General features: G+C 39.4%; 1 protein-coding gene across 2 annotated transcripts in view; it reads right to left on the bottom strand.

Moving 5' to 3' along the window:
* Positions 1-18,325, bottom strand: part of LOC122830339 (voltage-dependent T-type calcium channel subunit alpha-1I-like) — a 201,955-nt gene that overhangs the window by 63,658 nt on the left and 119,972 nt on the right. For both annotated transcript variants that reach the window (XM_044115612.1, XM_044115613.1), the window contains 8 exons: positions 16,199-16,538; positions 15,708-16,114; positions 10,324-10,475; positions 8,814-8,999; positions 7,217-7,334; positions 5,783-5,938; positions 3,283-3,370; positions 950-1,116 (listed from right to left, as the gene is read on the bottom strand). In XM_044115612.1, coding sequence (XP_043971547.1) covers positions 950-1,116; positions 3,283-3,370; positions 5,783-5,938; positions 7,217-7,334; positions 8,814-8,999; positions 10,324-10,475; positions 15,708-16,114; positions 16,199-16,538 — 1,614 coding nt within the window. The remainder of the gene's footprint in view (positions 1-949; positions 1,117-3,282; positions 3,371-5,782; positions 5,939-7,216; positions 7,335-8,813; positions 9,000-10,323; positions 10,476-15,707; positions 16,115-16,198; positions 16,539-18,325) is intronic.

Raw genomic sequence — 18,325 nt, 5'->3', positions numbered from 1 at the left:
ATTCAGAATCCATCAAACACAGAAGCAACCCGTTAAAAAGAGTGACACCGATCGTATCACAGCGCCGCATCAAAACCAGACCTATCAACACCCAAACTGATAAGCAGCGCAACAACAACAACAAAGCAGAGCAGAGCAGAGCAGCACTAAATGGATCTGATTCACACACCCCGGAGTGTGTTATCATCAAAGTACTGACTAAATGAGCGCTGACAAAACCAGAACAAGAAATAAAAGTTCTTCATGAACACCTCTCTTGAATGCCTGTCATCCAATTGTTATCAGCACCAGGTTCTACAAATGGTCCCCTGTTAGAGAAAGAAACTCAAACGTATCAAAGTGAGGAGCACCTCATGCACACATTGAGTTTAGCATCATAACCTCTGAGGTACGAGCGCCACCGCACTCCATTATCTCACAGATTACTTTGTTTTCACTTCTCTACATCTCCCTCCTGGAGTTGCCATCATATATTTATATGTGTGTATATATTTTATAAGGCTTCAGTTCAGTTTACAAAAGGAAACAAAATAAAGAATGTATTTTGTGCATGTACATTAAGCACTGGGTGCGTGTGGCTTCCCTGAGGCAATTATGTGATTTTAATGAGGAGACAGAAACCGTACCAGAGCTGTAATGAATAGAATATACATCAAAGCGCATCAAACTCGATTCACTTGATCAAATCCAAAATCCCTCCCACACAGACATAGATGGCAGTGTTAGAAAACTAATCATACAACAATGTGCACCTGTTACAAAATCAGGGATTTCTTGTGCGCTGATATAGCAACAAATTCCTCCTCCTGTATTCCATCGTCGCAGCGGTGTCATAGCAACAGCAAACACACGCCTCAGTGAAGTTATGACACGGAGTTTAAAAACAGCTAATGTGACATAAACTGCATGTTCAGTCTGACTCTGTGGGGATGACAGGGCGATGAAGTACCAGAGAAAGGGAGCGTCTCTCCAGGCTGCTCCGCCCGAGGCTCATCAAGCTGCTCTTCCTCGACTCGTTGGTGAAGCTGCGCTTCTCCGAGGAGTAGGACCCCCTGGAGCCCAACAGGGCCCCGAGCTCCAGGTGACCGTTTGGCGTCAGAGTACAAATCCTTGGATCTAGAGATGAGTGAGGAGAGACAAAAATGAATAAAAGTAAACCTTTTTGTGCTGCAGTTTTTGATTAAGGGTGTTTTCCATGCCTGATGGTCAAGTAGATTACGTTCGATCAGGGATCAAAGTCTAAACATTTGCTATGGGGTGCACCGATTTATCGGCGGCAATTTTCTTAATTCTGGGAGATTGTTGACTGGTTGATACTTAAATGTTAAGCTGATCTTTTCTACTGCAGCCTCCTCCGGCTGGTCATGTCTGCAAACATTTTGGTTAGCCAAAGTCACCTCACTATTGCCAAATCAGCAACTTTCTTGCTACATTTAGCAACATTTCAGGCAAAAGAAATTTGGACAGGCCAAAATCAGAATTTTTTTAATATCGGTGATCAGCTATCGGCCAGAAAGCTGCTATTGAAGCGCCCGCAAATTGTTGCATTTTCATCTGGTGTGGTTTGTTTTCACACTGAAGAGAATAATAAAAAAACAAAAACCTGTTCCCCTCCTCGCCTGTGGTGGCGCTGCACCCAGAACCACTGAGGCAAACGACAAAATCCTCTGAAGAAAACGCAACTTCCTTCTTTGCAAAATGTAAACAGAAATGGAGTATGGTCAGATTTCAGTGGTGGTAGGATTTATCTTTGGTAGAAGACCAAGAGCCATTTCTGCTGCTCGACTCGCACATTTGTTTTGGTTGGATTTACCCAAAATGCCCTGCGCTATAGTCCGCTTCCTGTTTTCGGAGCGCATCGGAGTTCACTTTAACCGAACTGGGACCTAGGATTTTATGCAGACCAGAGTTTGCTTTCTTTGTCAGAGTTTGACTACAAATACACAAACAAACTGGACTTTCCAGGTCAGTTTGATTCAAACGGACTAAACAGGGGTGCTAAGCATGCATCCTACATCACAATAAATAAATAATTAAATCAATGCATTTCTTATTGGAAAATAAGACTAGGCAAGTAGAAATTTACATTTTGTCTTGTCTGTTCTTAGTGTAGAATTTTTCTTTGGAGTTCAACTCTTTGTGAAGATATAGAATTTATAAAAAAGTCAAATATAGTTTTGGGATAAAAACATGTCTTAAATATCCTCAATACAGAAACCGAGTTCAGTTAGTCACAGAAAAAAATCACACTTCACATAAACAGACCTGTCAGGAAGAAAAAAGTGAAAACAATAGCTGTGTGTTTTGCTTACGTAAGTGGAAAGTGTGGACTCTTGTTGTTTTGGTTGTTAAGAACTAAGCCGAAGCTTTTTACACTGCAAAGATTACATGTGAAGTGATGCTGGCATTCCCTTGGCTGCAGGCTGAAACGGTTTGCTGTGAGATCAAATCAAAGATAAAAATGTATTTCATCTTGTAAAAACTGCTGAATAAACCCTCTGAGCAACAAACTTCTGTAATGTATTCAATCTGGACTCAAAGCGAGAGAGCGAAACAAAAGATTGTGAACTGGAAGGACAATAATGTGTCCTTTTCAAGATTTGTTATGAATTGAAAACTGGAAAGTGTGGCATGACTTAGGCGTTTTATTTTTAACTGTCTTTTTTTTTTTTTTGCACCAATCCAGTAATAATATCGGATGTCCCGATATTAAAAAAACAATGCTAGATCGGGTATCATGACAATGTGCCTGATCCATAAGGTCAGATCTATTCAGTCTAATTCTATGCTTTGTGCTCTGAATGATGTCATGATTTATTTTTTATTTTACATCATATTTAGAATTTCTGATTGCATTTGCAAAGGTTTGTTGCTTTTACTTAATTTTTTTTTTTTTTTACATGTTTTGACCAAGATTGTGAAGCTATTAGTGTATTCAGGTGTGCTGTATTGGTGCAAAGTTAAGAAATAAATATGTTATTCAGTACAAATGTTTTAAAAAAACAAAAAAAACATTTTAAGTCAATCTAGCTCTGTTTTTCTGTATCAGACCAGAATAAGCTGATACTAAACCTCAGGTATCGGTATAGGACCTGAAAAAAAAATTGTGAAACATCTCGAAATATTTCAAAATCCATCCACTTTATTTGATTTTGTCTTAGATATTTAAATAATTTTTTTTTTTGGCTTAAAGCTGAGATTACTCACCCAAAGAGTAACAAGGAACAAAATATCTGCGGCAGAAACGAACCGGCGCCTGAGTTGCGAGGCGAGTGAACTCACCAGACAGCTTAATGGAGTCTCGTTTCTCACTCTCATCATAGTTGGAGGACGAGCGGTCGTCGTCGGAGTAGGAGCGATTCGCATCGCCCTGCAGGCGGAGAAACAAATCAGGAGCGTGAAACATTAGCCTCACAGGGCGCTCTTCAACGACACCAACACACTTTTCTTTTTAAAAATGTCCTTTTTAAAAGTTCTTGTTTCACATTTTAGTGTTTTAAAAGCACAAAAAAAAAACAAAAAAAAAACCTTCACATTTTTTATGTTTCCGAATGTCATCTCTATTTAAATCAATGCAGAGTTACTACAAAAGCTGAAAAATCACTGCGGGGAAAGGGCAATGATCTAAGAGACTCAATATCAAGCTCTTTCTGGAGAGCAAATCAGTAAATGCTTAAAACCACTTACACACCATTCAAGAGACCCTCACAGGTTTGTTTAAGACCTACAGGGATTTTCCTACAGCTGTTACGACAGTAAATTGGCTCAATAGTCCCCGGTGTGTGTGTGTGCGTGTGTGTACGTGTGTGAAGCGGATGAAGGCGATAAAGGTGAGAGAGTCTGGGGGGGAGCGGTGAGTGGGGTGCAGGCTGGATGTGAAAAAAAGAAGAGGAACATCCTGGAAGACTGACGGCTGCTGTTGACGTTGTTTCAGGACGTTCACAGTGCTGACACACTGTTAGCACTGTTTGAGTTAGCCAAGTTAACTAAAACATTTTTCTTTACTGGAATAATTAACAGAGAGAAATTATAACTAACTGGAAGTAAATTGTGAGTTTACAAAACTAACTAAAACCTACCGAAATGATAGACATGGGGTTATTATGCCATCACTGTTAAATTACTTGAAAATTGTCTCAAAACAAGAATATATTGTTAATCACTATGACTTCTGGGACAGTTTGGTACAATGACACTAAATTGAACAAGTATGCAAAGATGTTTTTTTTCCTGTAATTGGTGAAATGAATACGTTCTATTTTCTGAAGAATGATATTTTTGGTTTTCATAAGACACGTACTTTGATCATCAACATTAATAGAAACTACACTGTGTATAATGAGTCGACATAAGGCTTGACTTAAATGTTTAAGTGGATTACCGATGTGAATTGTTCAAGTTTTGATGTTCTGATGAATGAAGACGCACCTGAATTTGCAAAATACAAGTGACATTAAAATCATGTCATTTAGTGTGTTGATTTCCCTTTTTCATTTTATTTATTTAGTTATTTATTATATATATTAATTATGCCAGAGGCTGCTGTGTGTTGTCTGTTTCCACTTTTGGAACTGAAAGCTGGATATACCACACATCTTAGAGGCACCCAGAAAAATGACACATTGTCCACACAGTTTTCATTTTTGCCCCAAAGCAGAAAACAACCTGCAGATTAAAAAGTGCTGAGCTGTATTTCAGATGCAGCCGTGACAATGTAAACGCGTTAGTAACCGATGTAAGACGTACGCAGCCCGTTTGGACAGCTGCATCGATTGCGTTTGAATTGGATCTGCCTCCTCAAATGTGGCGTCATGGAAATCACAAATGCTGAGCTTAATTTAGCTCTAAATGCCAAAGGTCACAGTGCAAACGCCCTCGACCCGCACAGACAGACGGACGTCGGCGAGAGGAGAGCATGCTGAGGATGCAAGGATGGAGGGGCTGAAACATGGACAAACAATTTACTGCTCTGCAGTAAATTGCTTTGGGATGTCACATTTTGTAAAGGGTTATATCTTTATCCACATATTTATTAATTCATGTTGTTTTGTACATGTACTGCAAGATGGGCAAAAAGACTTGCAGTGTGTTATGCGATCGCAAAACAGAGATTATAACAAAACAGTTGAGACAAGCAAAAATAAATAACTCCAGAAGTTTTTTATGCATGTTATTAGTTGCCTGGTTTCTTTTTTTCATCATTTTTCATTTCTTATGGTTATTTTTTGCCTTGAAAATGTTAAACAAATAATATTACAAGCTTAGTCCAGATAACCCAGCCTAGAAAGGAATCATTCTAGTGTCTACATTTCTAGACACAAGTTTGCAAATGTCAGGAATGTCTTAATTTTTTCAATTATTTATTTGGACTCTTCTGCTTTGGGTGGAATAAAACACAATATTTGAATTTTTAATTTTTTTTTACTGTTTTAAAGAAACTTCTGACATTTCTGGTTATATTTTGGTTCAGTATTTATTTTGACCACATTTGAAGTTGGGGACAACTGGCTCGCTTTTTGTTAGGCAGCATCATTCGTTCCCACTTTCAGTCTATGTTCATATTCATTGTCCTGCTGTTATTGTGTCCATGTTTCACACACCTAGCTGCTGATTTGGTAAATTTGGAGGCATTAATATTTCCCCCCAATTTGTGCAGTGCATGAATACAGTTACAAAATACGGAGAATACAAAATACAGTTCAAATAAATAGAAGCCCCAAAATAATATTTTCTGTGTTTTGTTTTTTTTTTCCCTTTAAAACAGCTTATGATCATGACTTACCTCCGCCTGAAACCCTTCGACCAGAATGGCCACCAGCAGATTGAAGAGGACGTAGTTTCCAAAGGTCATGAGCGCCACGAAGTAAAGAGCGGCGAGCGGTGAGGTGGCTGCCATGCCGTTGTACAAGACGGCGTTCCAATCCTCCTGGGTCAGAATCTTAGAGAAAAGCAAAGGAAACCAAAAAGAAGCTTTTTTTTTTTTTTTTTTTTTTAAACTTTATCAATTTTCACAGCATATTCTTTACAGCATTCAGGTTTTATACAGCGCTGTCTTTCTTAACTTATATAACCCTTACACAAAACACACAAAAAATAAAAAAAATAAAGTTTTTCTTTTAAAATGAAGTAAAAGCTTAAAAAACACACACATACACAAAAAATAAAGACAAATGAAAACACAAAAATCTGTTCATAGCTGACTAAAAGAATATAGCAGTAGTTTGGTTATGATAAGACACTCATCTTGAATGTTTCCATGTATTGTAAAAATGGCTGCCATGTTTTGATAAATGTAGCAGTTGAACCTGCGAGTGTACACCTCATCTTTTCTAAATGCAAAAACCTCATGAGCTCTGAAAGCCACTGTTCATGTGTGGGTGGGGCCTTCTGTTTCCACCTCAAAAGTATCAGACGTCTCGCAATCAATGTAGCAAAAGCTGTATTTGAATTATACATGGAGAGGAAAATATTCGGGGGTAACCAAAAAGAAGCATAACGGAAGCTTTGCACACACACTTTAGCACAAGTTGGTTGTTGTTCACCATGAGTAAGATTAGACATTAATCAGCACAATAACTCCCACCAGTGGCGCCCCACCCAGACATGAAACTGTTGAACTCTAAGATCTCCTTCACTGACAGGCTGCTGCATCCTCGGCGCACAAAGCAGCATTACAGCCGCTCCTTTCTCCCAGCAGCTGTCAACAAGTGTTTTCATCCCTTCTGGTATTTTGGTTATTTTCACAGTGTTACTCATTTTTAAATAACATTTCTGCTGGTATTGCACATGTTTGTTCTGCGTTGTTTTGAATTCTCATGTGCTGCCAACATTCTCTTTTGTCTTTTTTTTATTGAACAAATAGGTCCATATTTCAAAAAAAAAAAAAAAAAAACTTCATTCTACTCACCTGCACATTCCTTGGATCGCTATTTTTGATAACTGCAGAGTATTTCTATGTTATAATCTTATCCATAAAGTAGAGAAAATTATTCTCATTTTTATTTATTTTTTACATAGTTTCAAGACTTCTTGATCTTTGTGTGAACCTACCCTGATCCTGATGCTACACCTGAATTTCCCCACTGTGGGAAGATAAAAGATAAGTCTATTCTACTCTACCAATAACTGAAGCTAAACGTACTTCCATGAAAATGTGTAGATCGTCATCAAAAAACACATTGGCTCTTGTTTTCAGAGACTTTGACACGTCGACTACCTGGAAAACGGTGACGATAGCCCAGAGCAGGGAGTCAAAGTTCTTCCTGTCTGGGACTGTATCCCCAGTTTCTGTCTTCAGACTGAATTTACAGCCAAAGATGTGCATCCCGAGGATACTGCAACACAAAAAGAGTCACACAGGCAATGAAAACACATCGGCTAAAGAATATAATCGCAATCTTCTTTATTTACAGTACGCAGAGAATGTCATTCTCTCATTTCTTTAATACATATTGTTGTTTTTGTCTTTGTTAACATTAGACATTGATTAGAAGGTTGAATCCAAAAACATGGATAGCATTAATTCCTAAAAAGCTTCTTTTTTCCCCCAAGCAAACTCACTGAGTGGTTAAAAAGAATCAAGTGGGTCGCTTAATGTGCAAAACTATTTAAACACTGCTTTTTATTGTATCACAAATATTTGAAAATGCAAGCATTCACCTGGTAATCAAGACCAGACAGCACCAGAAACATTTTTAATTAATATAGAATATGTTACACTTTGTGGACTCCTAAGTATAGATATATGGGTTAGCTTTAGATTTTATTTTTTCACCTATCATTTAAAGGAAATTGCCCATTGGAGGATAACAAAGTTCATCTGATCTGATTTAAAAGAAAACTGACTTGAGTTGAATGATTCAAGCCCAGAGCTAGACGATGACTATTACCTTTTACTCCGCAGTGCTTAAACATTATTTTATGAATTCCAACAAATTGATAAATATGTATATGAATGGAGTTTTACAACTTCCCTCTAAATCGTTAAGGCTCTGTGTATGGAGCTCTATGAAGACTGTAAATTGTATTTATTTGGTATTTTGAACCATAGGTTAATTGCTGCTGAACAGTTTTGGGATTCAGTAAACGTCAATTGAAATTTTAAAAATAAAGAACTAATAAAAAAGACATAAAATGCACTTTAAATCCCTAACAGAGCAGACAAGAACCAGGAAAGATATACGGATATACAGATGTTACCATTAAATATTTATAACCAAGAACATACATTTCTTGACTAAAACCCATGTTTAAGGAAAAGGAAAAACAATATATATATATATATACAATTCTACTTTTCTTATTAATTATGTCAGCTTTGGTCCTCCATATTCTGATGCCTGTGATGTAATTATTAATCCAGTCAATACAACTACAACAAGAAACACGAGCAAAAAACAGTAACTACCGGTATATAACATAGATGGGCATATTAGGGTTTTTTTTTTTTCCCCCACCAGGGGGTCTTTTGTGGGTTCTAGTGTCTCTTATATGACAGTAGGCTGACAGGAAAGGGGGATGTAGAGGGAGGAAGACATGCGGCAAACGTCGGCCGGGTCCGGGAATCGAACCTGCGACGGACGCGTCGAGGACTGAAGACCTCCAAATGTGGGTCGTGCTATCCCCTACGCCACCACAGCACGCCCGCATATTAGCGCTTTTAACACAATGACAAGTATTGCATATTTAATTCAAAGTCTTCTGAAACAGCAGATATTTTTATGATGATGATGTGTTTCAAGTTTGTGACATGAAAACCTCAAAAAAGAAAAGAAAAAAAAGAATCAGCTCTGTGCTGCAGAGCATCGCCTTACCTAAAGATGAAGATAAAGAGCATGAGCAGCATGCAGAAGGTGGCCACGTTGTCCATGGTCTTCATGAGGACAACCAGCTGTCTCCTGAGAGCCGGCATAAACCTGACCAGCTTCAGCACGCGCAGCAGCCGGAACGTCCTGAGCACCGACAGGCCGCCGTCCGACTGGCCGACAATCTCACAAACGCTGCAGCGAGACGCAGGAGGGAGGAGGACGACCGACAAGCCAGAGAAACAAAACGCAAAAAGGCTCATGTTTCAATTTGAAACAGAGAGTTTGTTTTATACCCCTTAACAGTCACCCTCAAAACGCTTACATGTAGGACAATGAGTCCAGGAGGACACTGGTGGTACCATGGCAGCTAAGGGGTTAATTACAAAAAAAACTAATATATTCACCAAAGTGTATTTGATTTATTTTCTTCCAGTATGCATTAAATTTTTATATGTTTCAAACACTGGATGTGTTATGTAACTTGGACTTGTGGTGTTTCTGCATCTTTGGATGTTCTTTATGTTGACTGAGAGTTTTTCTCTCTGACTGAACCAACCAGCTATCAAAGGATCCGCTAAGCACATCAAAAATACTCTTTCCCCTGAACCGGTGAGGACTGAATGGAGGCACTTCCATAGAGTGGCCTTTGCCTCAACGGCCGAGGACATTCAGGAAGATGAAGACGGGGAGAAAAACCCCCCCAAAAACGAGCAGAGAAGCAATGGATTAGAAGACAGACGTTCAATCAACCTGCATCTTTCTGTGATGAGTTGCACATTTGATCTTTTTTCAGTTTTATGTGCTTTGATGTGTATTTGATCTGAGGTTTCTAATGGGGATCACAGACAAAGACTTCTAACCATATGAACTAGGGGGGGTGGGAAACAAAAAACCAAAAAACGCACAAGCAGATCAAAGCCACAGCCATTCACAGAAAGCTCCAGGCACACACAACAAAAGACAAAACGTGTTCCTGTTGCTGCCGGACACGTTGGCATCGCGATCCGTACAGGTGGCGCATTTGTACCGGGCAGCGTGTGTTTGACACTTTGACAAAACTGGGGTAATTTAACAGAACCGCCTCTACTGAGCAACCAGAACACAGAGGCAGAGAGACAGGAACAAAGACAGACATAGAGGAAGACAGAAAGAAAAAAACAATGAAAAATAGGCAGAAATAAAGACAGAAAGAACAAAAGACAAGTTCAGAGAGAAAGAGAAAGAGAAAAAGGAAGGAAAGAAAGAAAAATAAACAAAGACAGAAAGATGAAACGAAAGACAAAGACAGAAGGAAAGGACAGATGGACATAATGACAAAAAGAAAGACAGAAATCTAAAGAAAAAAGAAAGAAAGAAAAAATGAAAAAGACAGAAGAGAGAAAGAGAAAAATTTTATTCGAATTAAACTCACACATTGTGAGCCTAATGCACCAGGTTATGACACGTCCGCCCTTTAAGAACCTCAGCCTGTCGTTGGTGAACGTAAGTGTGAGGTCTAAGGTGGTTCTGTTTGTACCTTATGATGACGATGATGCCATCAAACACGTTGTAGGGGTTCCTCAAGTAGCTGAAGGAGCCAAAAGCAGTGAGCTTCAGGATCATCTCCATGGAGAACATGCTGGTGAAGACGATGTTGCAGATCTCCAGCACGTTGGTGAGCTGCTCCGGCTGACCGCCAGAGGACGCAAAATCAGAAATTCAAAAAAAAAAATGAATAAATAAAAACAGAGAGAAAGGAGGATTAAAACTAAACACAGATAAAAGAAGTAGAGACAGTAGCAGGGAAGTGTCTCGCAGCAAGTCGCAACATATGAAACTGTAATCAAATGTGTTCAATGAAGCTCTTGCAGCTGCAGGAATGTTAGACTGAATATATGTGAGACTGTTTTTCATAATTCATTCTTTTATCTCATCAGCAGTTTGGTTACAGCTGGCATAACATTTAAAATTCTTTATTGTGTCAAACTCACCATATTTTATTCTTTATTCTGTTTTTAGACATCCTATGCTTGTGAGTCTATTTGCTGTTATGGCCTGTCACTTTGCTGCTGTTGCACAGACAATAAAGGACATTTTTACTCCTTTCTTGTAGGAACATCCTTGACTGTACATGTGCCAATCTGTTTGTAATATCATGCAGCATGTGTGTAGGCATGGGCGTGTGTGTGTGTGTTTTTGCTGGCTGGTCTGAGTTTCTCAGCAACTGGTGATTTCCTGCAAATTTTATGCAAAACCATCTCTTGGTTTGCAGAGCAGTAGGAAGCGACTCCAGGTGCCACTTCTGTGGGCTGAGAAAAAAAATAAGAGCAGCAACTCTGTGGATGAAAAAACTACGTTAACGACAGAGGTCAGAGGAATATATGAAAAGTGGCTTTAAATTATAGAAAGGCAAAAGTAGGTCAAATAATCACTTTTTGCAGTCAAAGTTTGCAGAATACCATCTATGAATTCACACCTGGTGCCACTCCTGGGTATGGGCAAAAACTTGCCGGGTTCACCCTGGACAGGTCGCCAGTCTGTCGCAGGGTAACACAGAGACATACAGGATACACAACCATTCACACACACACTCACACCTGGGGAGAATTTAGAGAGACCAATTAACCTAACAGTCATGTTTTTGGACTGTGGGAGGAAGCCGGAGAACCCGGAGAGAACCCACCATGCACAGGGAGAACATGCAAACTCCATGCCGGGAATCGAACCCAGGACCTTCTTGCTGCAAGGCAACAGCTCTACCAACTGCGCCACCATGCAGCCCCTCAATTAAATCCAATTTAATGTATTTATATAGTGCCGATTCACAACTTATGTCATCTTGGGACAAAAAAAAGAAAAGTACATTCAGTCTGTTTATATATATTCACGTTCAGTTTCTCACTTAAATTGGTAAAACAAAGAAGAAGTTTCCCATCCAAGGAAATCCAGCAGATTGCTTAAAGTCACTCACACTCAGCAATCACTCCTCCTGGACGAGCGCATACAGACAGTCCATTATTTTGAGTCTCTAACGCTGCAGCAAAACTTCAAACTGAGGACGTGTCATTGAATTTAATTCAGTTTGGTTTGGAGACTGCTGCGACAGCAGGAAGTGGACTACAGTGCAAAGCATTGTGGGTGTGTTTAGCGCTAGCAAGAGAAATGGCTCTTGGTCTTATGCCAAAGACAAAAGGGAAATTCTAGAACCCTTGAGATCTGGTTCTAGGTACAGCGCCCCCACAGGCGAGGGGGGGTACAGGTTTTTCAAAAGATTTGGTTTGTTTGACAAAAAAATGTAACAAATGTTGTGATTTTTTATCCCAATCAAACCAAGTCTACTGGACCATCAGGTGTGAAAACACCCTTGGATTCAACAAATGGTATTTAGTGAGTTTGTTATATTTCTTGATGCAATTCACAAAATATGTTTAATGTTGGCTGCACAGATTTAACTGCAATCATGTTTATGTTTCTTTAAGCTTTATTAATGCTGTTACTACAACATGTACTTACTGTGAGTCACAGTTCGTTTCTCTGTTACTTGGTGGTTTATGATGAATTGTCATCAGAAAACGCTTTTTTCTCAACAGGCTATAACACATGTACGCATAAATCTAAGAACAAGAAGTTTGTGGCAGTTAATTTTCATTACTTAACTAATTCCAACTAAAATTAGGAAACATAACATAGATGTTCTTCATAATGACGCTAACTAGAACAACAGAACCTTTAACACAGAGAGGATGTTAAGAGAACGTGCTATGCCTGGTGGTTGGGCTCTGGGCCAGTCGTTCACCCAGCGGCCCGTCGTGTTTTTGAGTTACAAAATGTTTAAAGTTCGTTTATATTTGATAGTTTCACTTGATGATCATGTGTAATTGAAAGATTGGAAGATTAATACCTCAACACCAACTATAAAGTCTTAAAAATCACTGTCTTTGCTTCTGTTACTTCTACTGCTACCGTCTTCACTCTGTCTCTCTCACTCTACTTCAGCTCACTGTGGAGCGTCTGTGGCTGCAGACACCAGAGCTACATTAGATAAATGTAATTCTTGCAGATTTGGCAGCGTTTTCCTTCAGGTTTTTCACTCTTTGTTTTTTTTTTGCAATACCTTCCTGCACTACCTTTTCTCCCTTGGCATTCCATTCGTCATCAATCATCTTAGTGTTTTTGCATAGCAGTTGAGATGACAGCACTTCATCAAATCAGCTTGGATTCAACAGTTGGCAGCAGAAGAAGAACGTAAGAAAAAAGGTCATTCCTAAAGCAACTCTAACTGCAAAGTCTGGGCTCATACGTGTAATTCCTCAGCTTTTTTTTTTTTTTTTTTTACAAGTTTTAGCAAGATTTAGCAGTGATTGTGTCTCAGTGATTATATTGAACTGTGCACATGCTTGGAAAAAAAAACAAAAAAACGGAAAAGCTGCCAGACTATTCCTCGCCAATAGAGCTCCGCAAAAACTGTCGGGGGGGAAAAAATGGAGAAATACAAAGCCATCCGAAGTGATAAACAGCGTACAATCATTCGCTTACACCCAATAACAATGTATTATCTCAAGTTATTGCATCTTGAATGTATTCAAACTGAGGAACTAACCAGCATACTTGGAGAAACCCTAGAATACACAAAAAAACCCCAGCTCTGTATCAGAACCTGTTAAAGCCTGGATTTAAACTCGGCAACTTGTTGCTGTTGGGCAACCGCTCTAAGCCCTTCCACCGCGGTGTCTCATAAATAATAAAGTGCAACCAGAAATACCTCGTCTAATGGTATACGTGCTGTAAATTATGCAACCTTTCTTTCCCAAGCGGCTGTGGACTTTGAAGAACCACGTGTGGGTTTTTCCCCCCCCCCAGAACAGAAGAGAACAGGTGAGAACGAGATCACAGTCACAACAACAGACACCGTCTGTGATTCTGGTGTTTAACCATGTCGCGAAGGAACACTCCAGTTTCCTTCCCAGGCAGCTAGACAGGCAAACCCAGCTTTGTGTTTCCTCCCCATTAACACAGCAAAGTCTCTCTGTCACTTCCCTTCTGTCTCGCTATTTTTAGCAGCAGCTAGGATGAGAGACGACCTACCACTGCGGCGGTGGCAGGCATGAGTGGGCGATGGTGTAGCGAGAGAGAGAGAGACACAGAGAGAAATATTGATAGAAATACAAAGAGTTCGAAAAAGTTGAGCGACAGTAAAACATAGAAACCAGAGGGGGAAGAAAAAACTAGAAAACATGCCACTGCATTGCTTTTATTACTGTGGGGCTTGGTGAACATAAACATTTTTATTTTTTTATTAATCTTGGTAAAATCATGTCCTTTAGGTTTTGGAAATAATCAGTAAGTCACATTCTACATTTCACCTGGATCCATAATAATTTACTTCCTTCTCAGAACTTCTACAAATATTACTCCAGGCTGACAAAGTGACAACACACCAGTTTATTCCCATATTCATGTCTTAACCCTATATTACAGTAGGGGTGGGAAGGTTTTCTTCTCTTTACTCCAAGTTGGGGAAATTTTAATTGGCATTGGAAAATGTTTCCTAAACCCACACTGAAAACATTTGTTCTCTATTCTAAATAGCAAAAATGTGCAGGTAAAAAAACAAAACAAAACTTTGCAACAGCAAATAGTTTATTTGAACATTTTCAGCAGGAAGAGCTCTTGTAATAACACAACTGGCTTGGAAGTGAATCCGAAGTAAGATCATTTATTTCAACTTAACTTCAATATAAGGTTCAATGTAAAGCTTGTTACTATATTTTTTGTGATAAATTATAGTAGTGAGAAAAAAGGGGATTAATATAACCTGATTTCATCATCACAATATTCAGTCATATCACTTTGATTTATCCTGAAAATGTAACACAGCGAATATAACTTTAGCTTGGTTTTTACTTTTTGATGAATAAGGAAAAAAACCGTCAAACATTTCAAATAGAATTACACACACGCACACACCCACACACACACATATATACAGTATATATAATACATTTATTTTGTAATAAACCAAATATAGAACAAGCGAACATTTCGATTTCAATGTATTTTGTTGTATATCCCTTGAGATTCAAAATTATTTTTTAAATGAATTTGAATAAAATATTAATTACTTTCTGATCATAATTTTCAGGCTCAAAAAGTAGGACCAAGATTTTTTCTCTCTAAATTAAACCAAAGTTTCACATTCTGCCATTGCAATGTATGCAAATAAAACTTCTGAAATTCTGTTGTCCTTTTTAGTTTTTAGTTTGCAGTTTGTAGTTTAGTAAACATTTTATGTGCCAACGGAAGATAATTTTAGGCTTTGGGAACCTGGCAACATTTTCTGGAGATAGCTCAATTTGGAAGTCAATCCCCCAAAAAATGCTAAAAATGTAAATAGTTCATCACAATTCCTTGCACTAAGTTCATTTATCAGCTTTGGAGAGGCTCTGTATTCAATGAGACGAGTGCGGTATATTTTTGCAAATGATCAAGAAAAAATGTGCAGCGTCGCAGAAAATGATGTAGTAACTAATCTGGGCCGAAAGGCGGCGCTGTAACACTGCGAGGCGACAACACAAATAACAGAGAATGGCCCCATATTTGCTATATGTCAGAGTGAGCCACATGCAGAAGAGACATTCGACGGCCTCATTTTTTTAAATGATGGCGTCTTGCCACATGATAACATTAAACGGCCATTTTGCATCCACTCTGGAACTTGGTTTCAAAAATAATTTTTTCTGGTCTCCCGAGATACTGAATCTGTAAGGATGCACAGTCTAAGTGACACAAAACTTTTACAGACACACCTGGACATGACCTTAAAATGTCCTTGGAGTATTAACAACTATAATAAAGTTCCAAGGAAAACCAGATGGTCAAATATGCTAACTTAAATGTGTTATCAATTAACGGTTGTATTACCTGCTCATGGTGCTCAATCCCCATGCTGATGGTGTTGATAAGGATGGCCATCATGATGCCTCGGTTAAAGTACTTGCTCTCTACGATGCCCCACAGCTTCTTCCTCGTGTCCTGCCAAAGTTCTTTGCATCGTTTCTTTGGACTACATCCTATATGGTTCTCGGCACTTTTCGGGTGTTTTTTGTCCTCGTCTTTGGTTCCTTGTTTTTGTTTATCCTCATTGTCGGTTTTGTCCACGGCTTCCTCCTCTGTTTCATCGCCAGCGACACAGACGGCTCCCACTCCGTCTCTACGTTCCAGTGCTGCAGCACACTGAGGACAACCGTCTCCCTTCGAGGCAGCGGTCAGGGCTACAGGCTCAGCTGATGAGGCGTGGACTGGTTTATTATGATGAGGGCACAGATGACCTGGGAACAGAAAACAACTGGAGGTCAGTATATATCGTGTGCATTATAACTACTGCTGTCTGTATCATGCTCACAGCCGCCTACCAGGCCTGGACACACGTCTCCTCTCAAGTTCTCGCCTTCCATTGGCCTTCTTCTCCCTCTCATCCCCTACTCGTCTTCCTCGCCCAACGCCCCGAAACCCACGGGGTTTACCCCGCAAACTGTTAAAAAAGGCAACAGCTTGCCTCCTGGCCTTGCGGAGGCAGTGGCAGACCAGCTGGAAGAGTTCTTCGTAGCAATCTCCCGGCTCGCTGGCCAACGTGGAAGAGGACGAGCACCGAGCTCGCTGCTCCTGCATTAGCTGGTGCTCCCGCTGCTTGGTCTCTGAAAACTGGGTTGCGATGACCACAAGGCACAGGTTGATCATGAAGAAGGAACCGACCTGAGAGGGTGATAGGTGTGCAGAAAGTTTGGTTGAACAAATAAGTTTCCAAAGAGAGGCCTAAGATCAAACGAGAAGAAGCAGCATTCAGCTTCTATGCACCACAATTGTGGAGCAAACGTCTAGAAAACTGCAAAACTGCCGTAACATTGAGTTCCTTTAAATCTCGACTAAAAACCCTCCTGTTTAGAGTCGCCTTTGAAGCATAATTGATTAAGAAATTAAGGATGGCACCTGTCTAAATGTAATGTGTCGATTGTTGGTTCTATGTTGCATTACTTTGGTTTTTGTGTTTTTATGAAGTAAAGCACTTTGAAATGCCTTGTTGCTGGAATGTGCTACACAAATAAAATTTGACTGACTGAGTGAAGCAAGTGACAGCTAGCGAAGCCACCAAGATCAGAAATCAAATCTGATTGGCTGCTTCGAGGACCAATTAAGGAAAAGAGCAAAAATGATTCTTGGGCTTTACAACCTCATCAAAGCTAACTTTCACACATTAAAGCTACAATTTCTAAATATATATTTTTTAAAAGACTATTGGAATTTATTTAATTTACTTATTTGTCAGAAAAAAAGACTATAATTTTTAGAGTTGTATACACTGAACTTAAACATCTAGTATTGGCGTAGAAAGAGAGTGGGAGGATAAAAAAAACAACATCAAGGTCATCCCAACCTGTAGGGGTCATTTTGAAAACCAGTGCGAGAAGAAATGCATCAAGCCAGGGAAACAATATACATCTCTGAAGGTAGTGATCAATAACCCTGATCAGCCGATTCTGTTCTCTCCCTTTGCTGCGTCAACACGTGCAGGTGAGAGCAGACGTATGAGCGTGTCTATATAGGGCGCTGTGAACAGTGCTCCATGGGTAAAGCTCCTCTTCATCGATTCAAAGTATTGAGTTTTCGTCAGACTCGCTGCTTTTTCACATGATTTTACAAGACTTGTGGACAGAAAGCGCGATAATGGATCCCAGAACCCATTCAGCACATTCACTTCCCCCTTGAAATATTTATACTCACACTCTCTTGGTACACTGGCAGGACAGACATAGATTTGTCTTACTATAGTCCTCTCTGACAAAATAAATAAATAAAAGCTAGCACAGCACAGCTGCTCCAAAAAGCTGCTACCGTGAGTGTTACAAGTCAGCAGCTAACCGACTTCCGCTACGGCAGAGAGGCAAATAATGATATGTAGATATCAGAAAGTTGTTCCAGTGGACAAGCAAAGAGGAGAAACGCTCAACGTCCTCTTCTCTGCCTGAAGAGGACGTTTTCTCCTTGTGTGAAAACAAAGACTGCATCGTGGGTACTAACAAGCTAGCCCACCACGATAGCTTAGAGGCTACGAAAGCTAGCATCATCACCAAGATAAAGGAGGTGTGTAGAAATGTCAAAAGACAAGCTAGCAAAGCTCTTACACTGATTAAGAAAGAACTTTACACTCCAGGGAAAGAGATAAGTCAACAGCTAAACTTTCTAATTCACTACAACGAACTTCAGGTTTTAACTCCAGAAGACAAAGTTCTGAAAAAGAGTCAAAAAAGTTCAACATAGTGTTAGTTGAGGAAATTGCAGACATACTGTATAAAACCAGGATTTTGAAACTTTTCCTGCTTCATGCATCTTTATTTCTGACAGATTTGTCCATTTTTCAGCTGATTTAGACATTACATTAGTGTAAAGGATTTATCATGGCTACAATTTTTTTTACATCAACAAAACATTGAAATGTGGTTGTAGAGACTTTGGAGAGACACTCTATGCATGATGTGCAAACT

This window comes from Gambusia affinis, linkage group LG04 (assembly GCF_019740435.1).
Source record: "Gambusia affinis linkage group LG04, SWU_Gaff_1.0, whole genome shotgun sequence".
Lineage (NCBI taxonomy): Eukaryota > Metazoa > Chordata > Actinopteri > Cyprinodontiformes > Poeciliidae > Gambusia > Gambusia affinis.
This window is presented reverse-complemented; position numbering and strand designations above follow the sequence as displayed.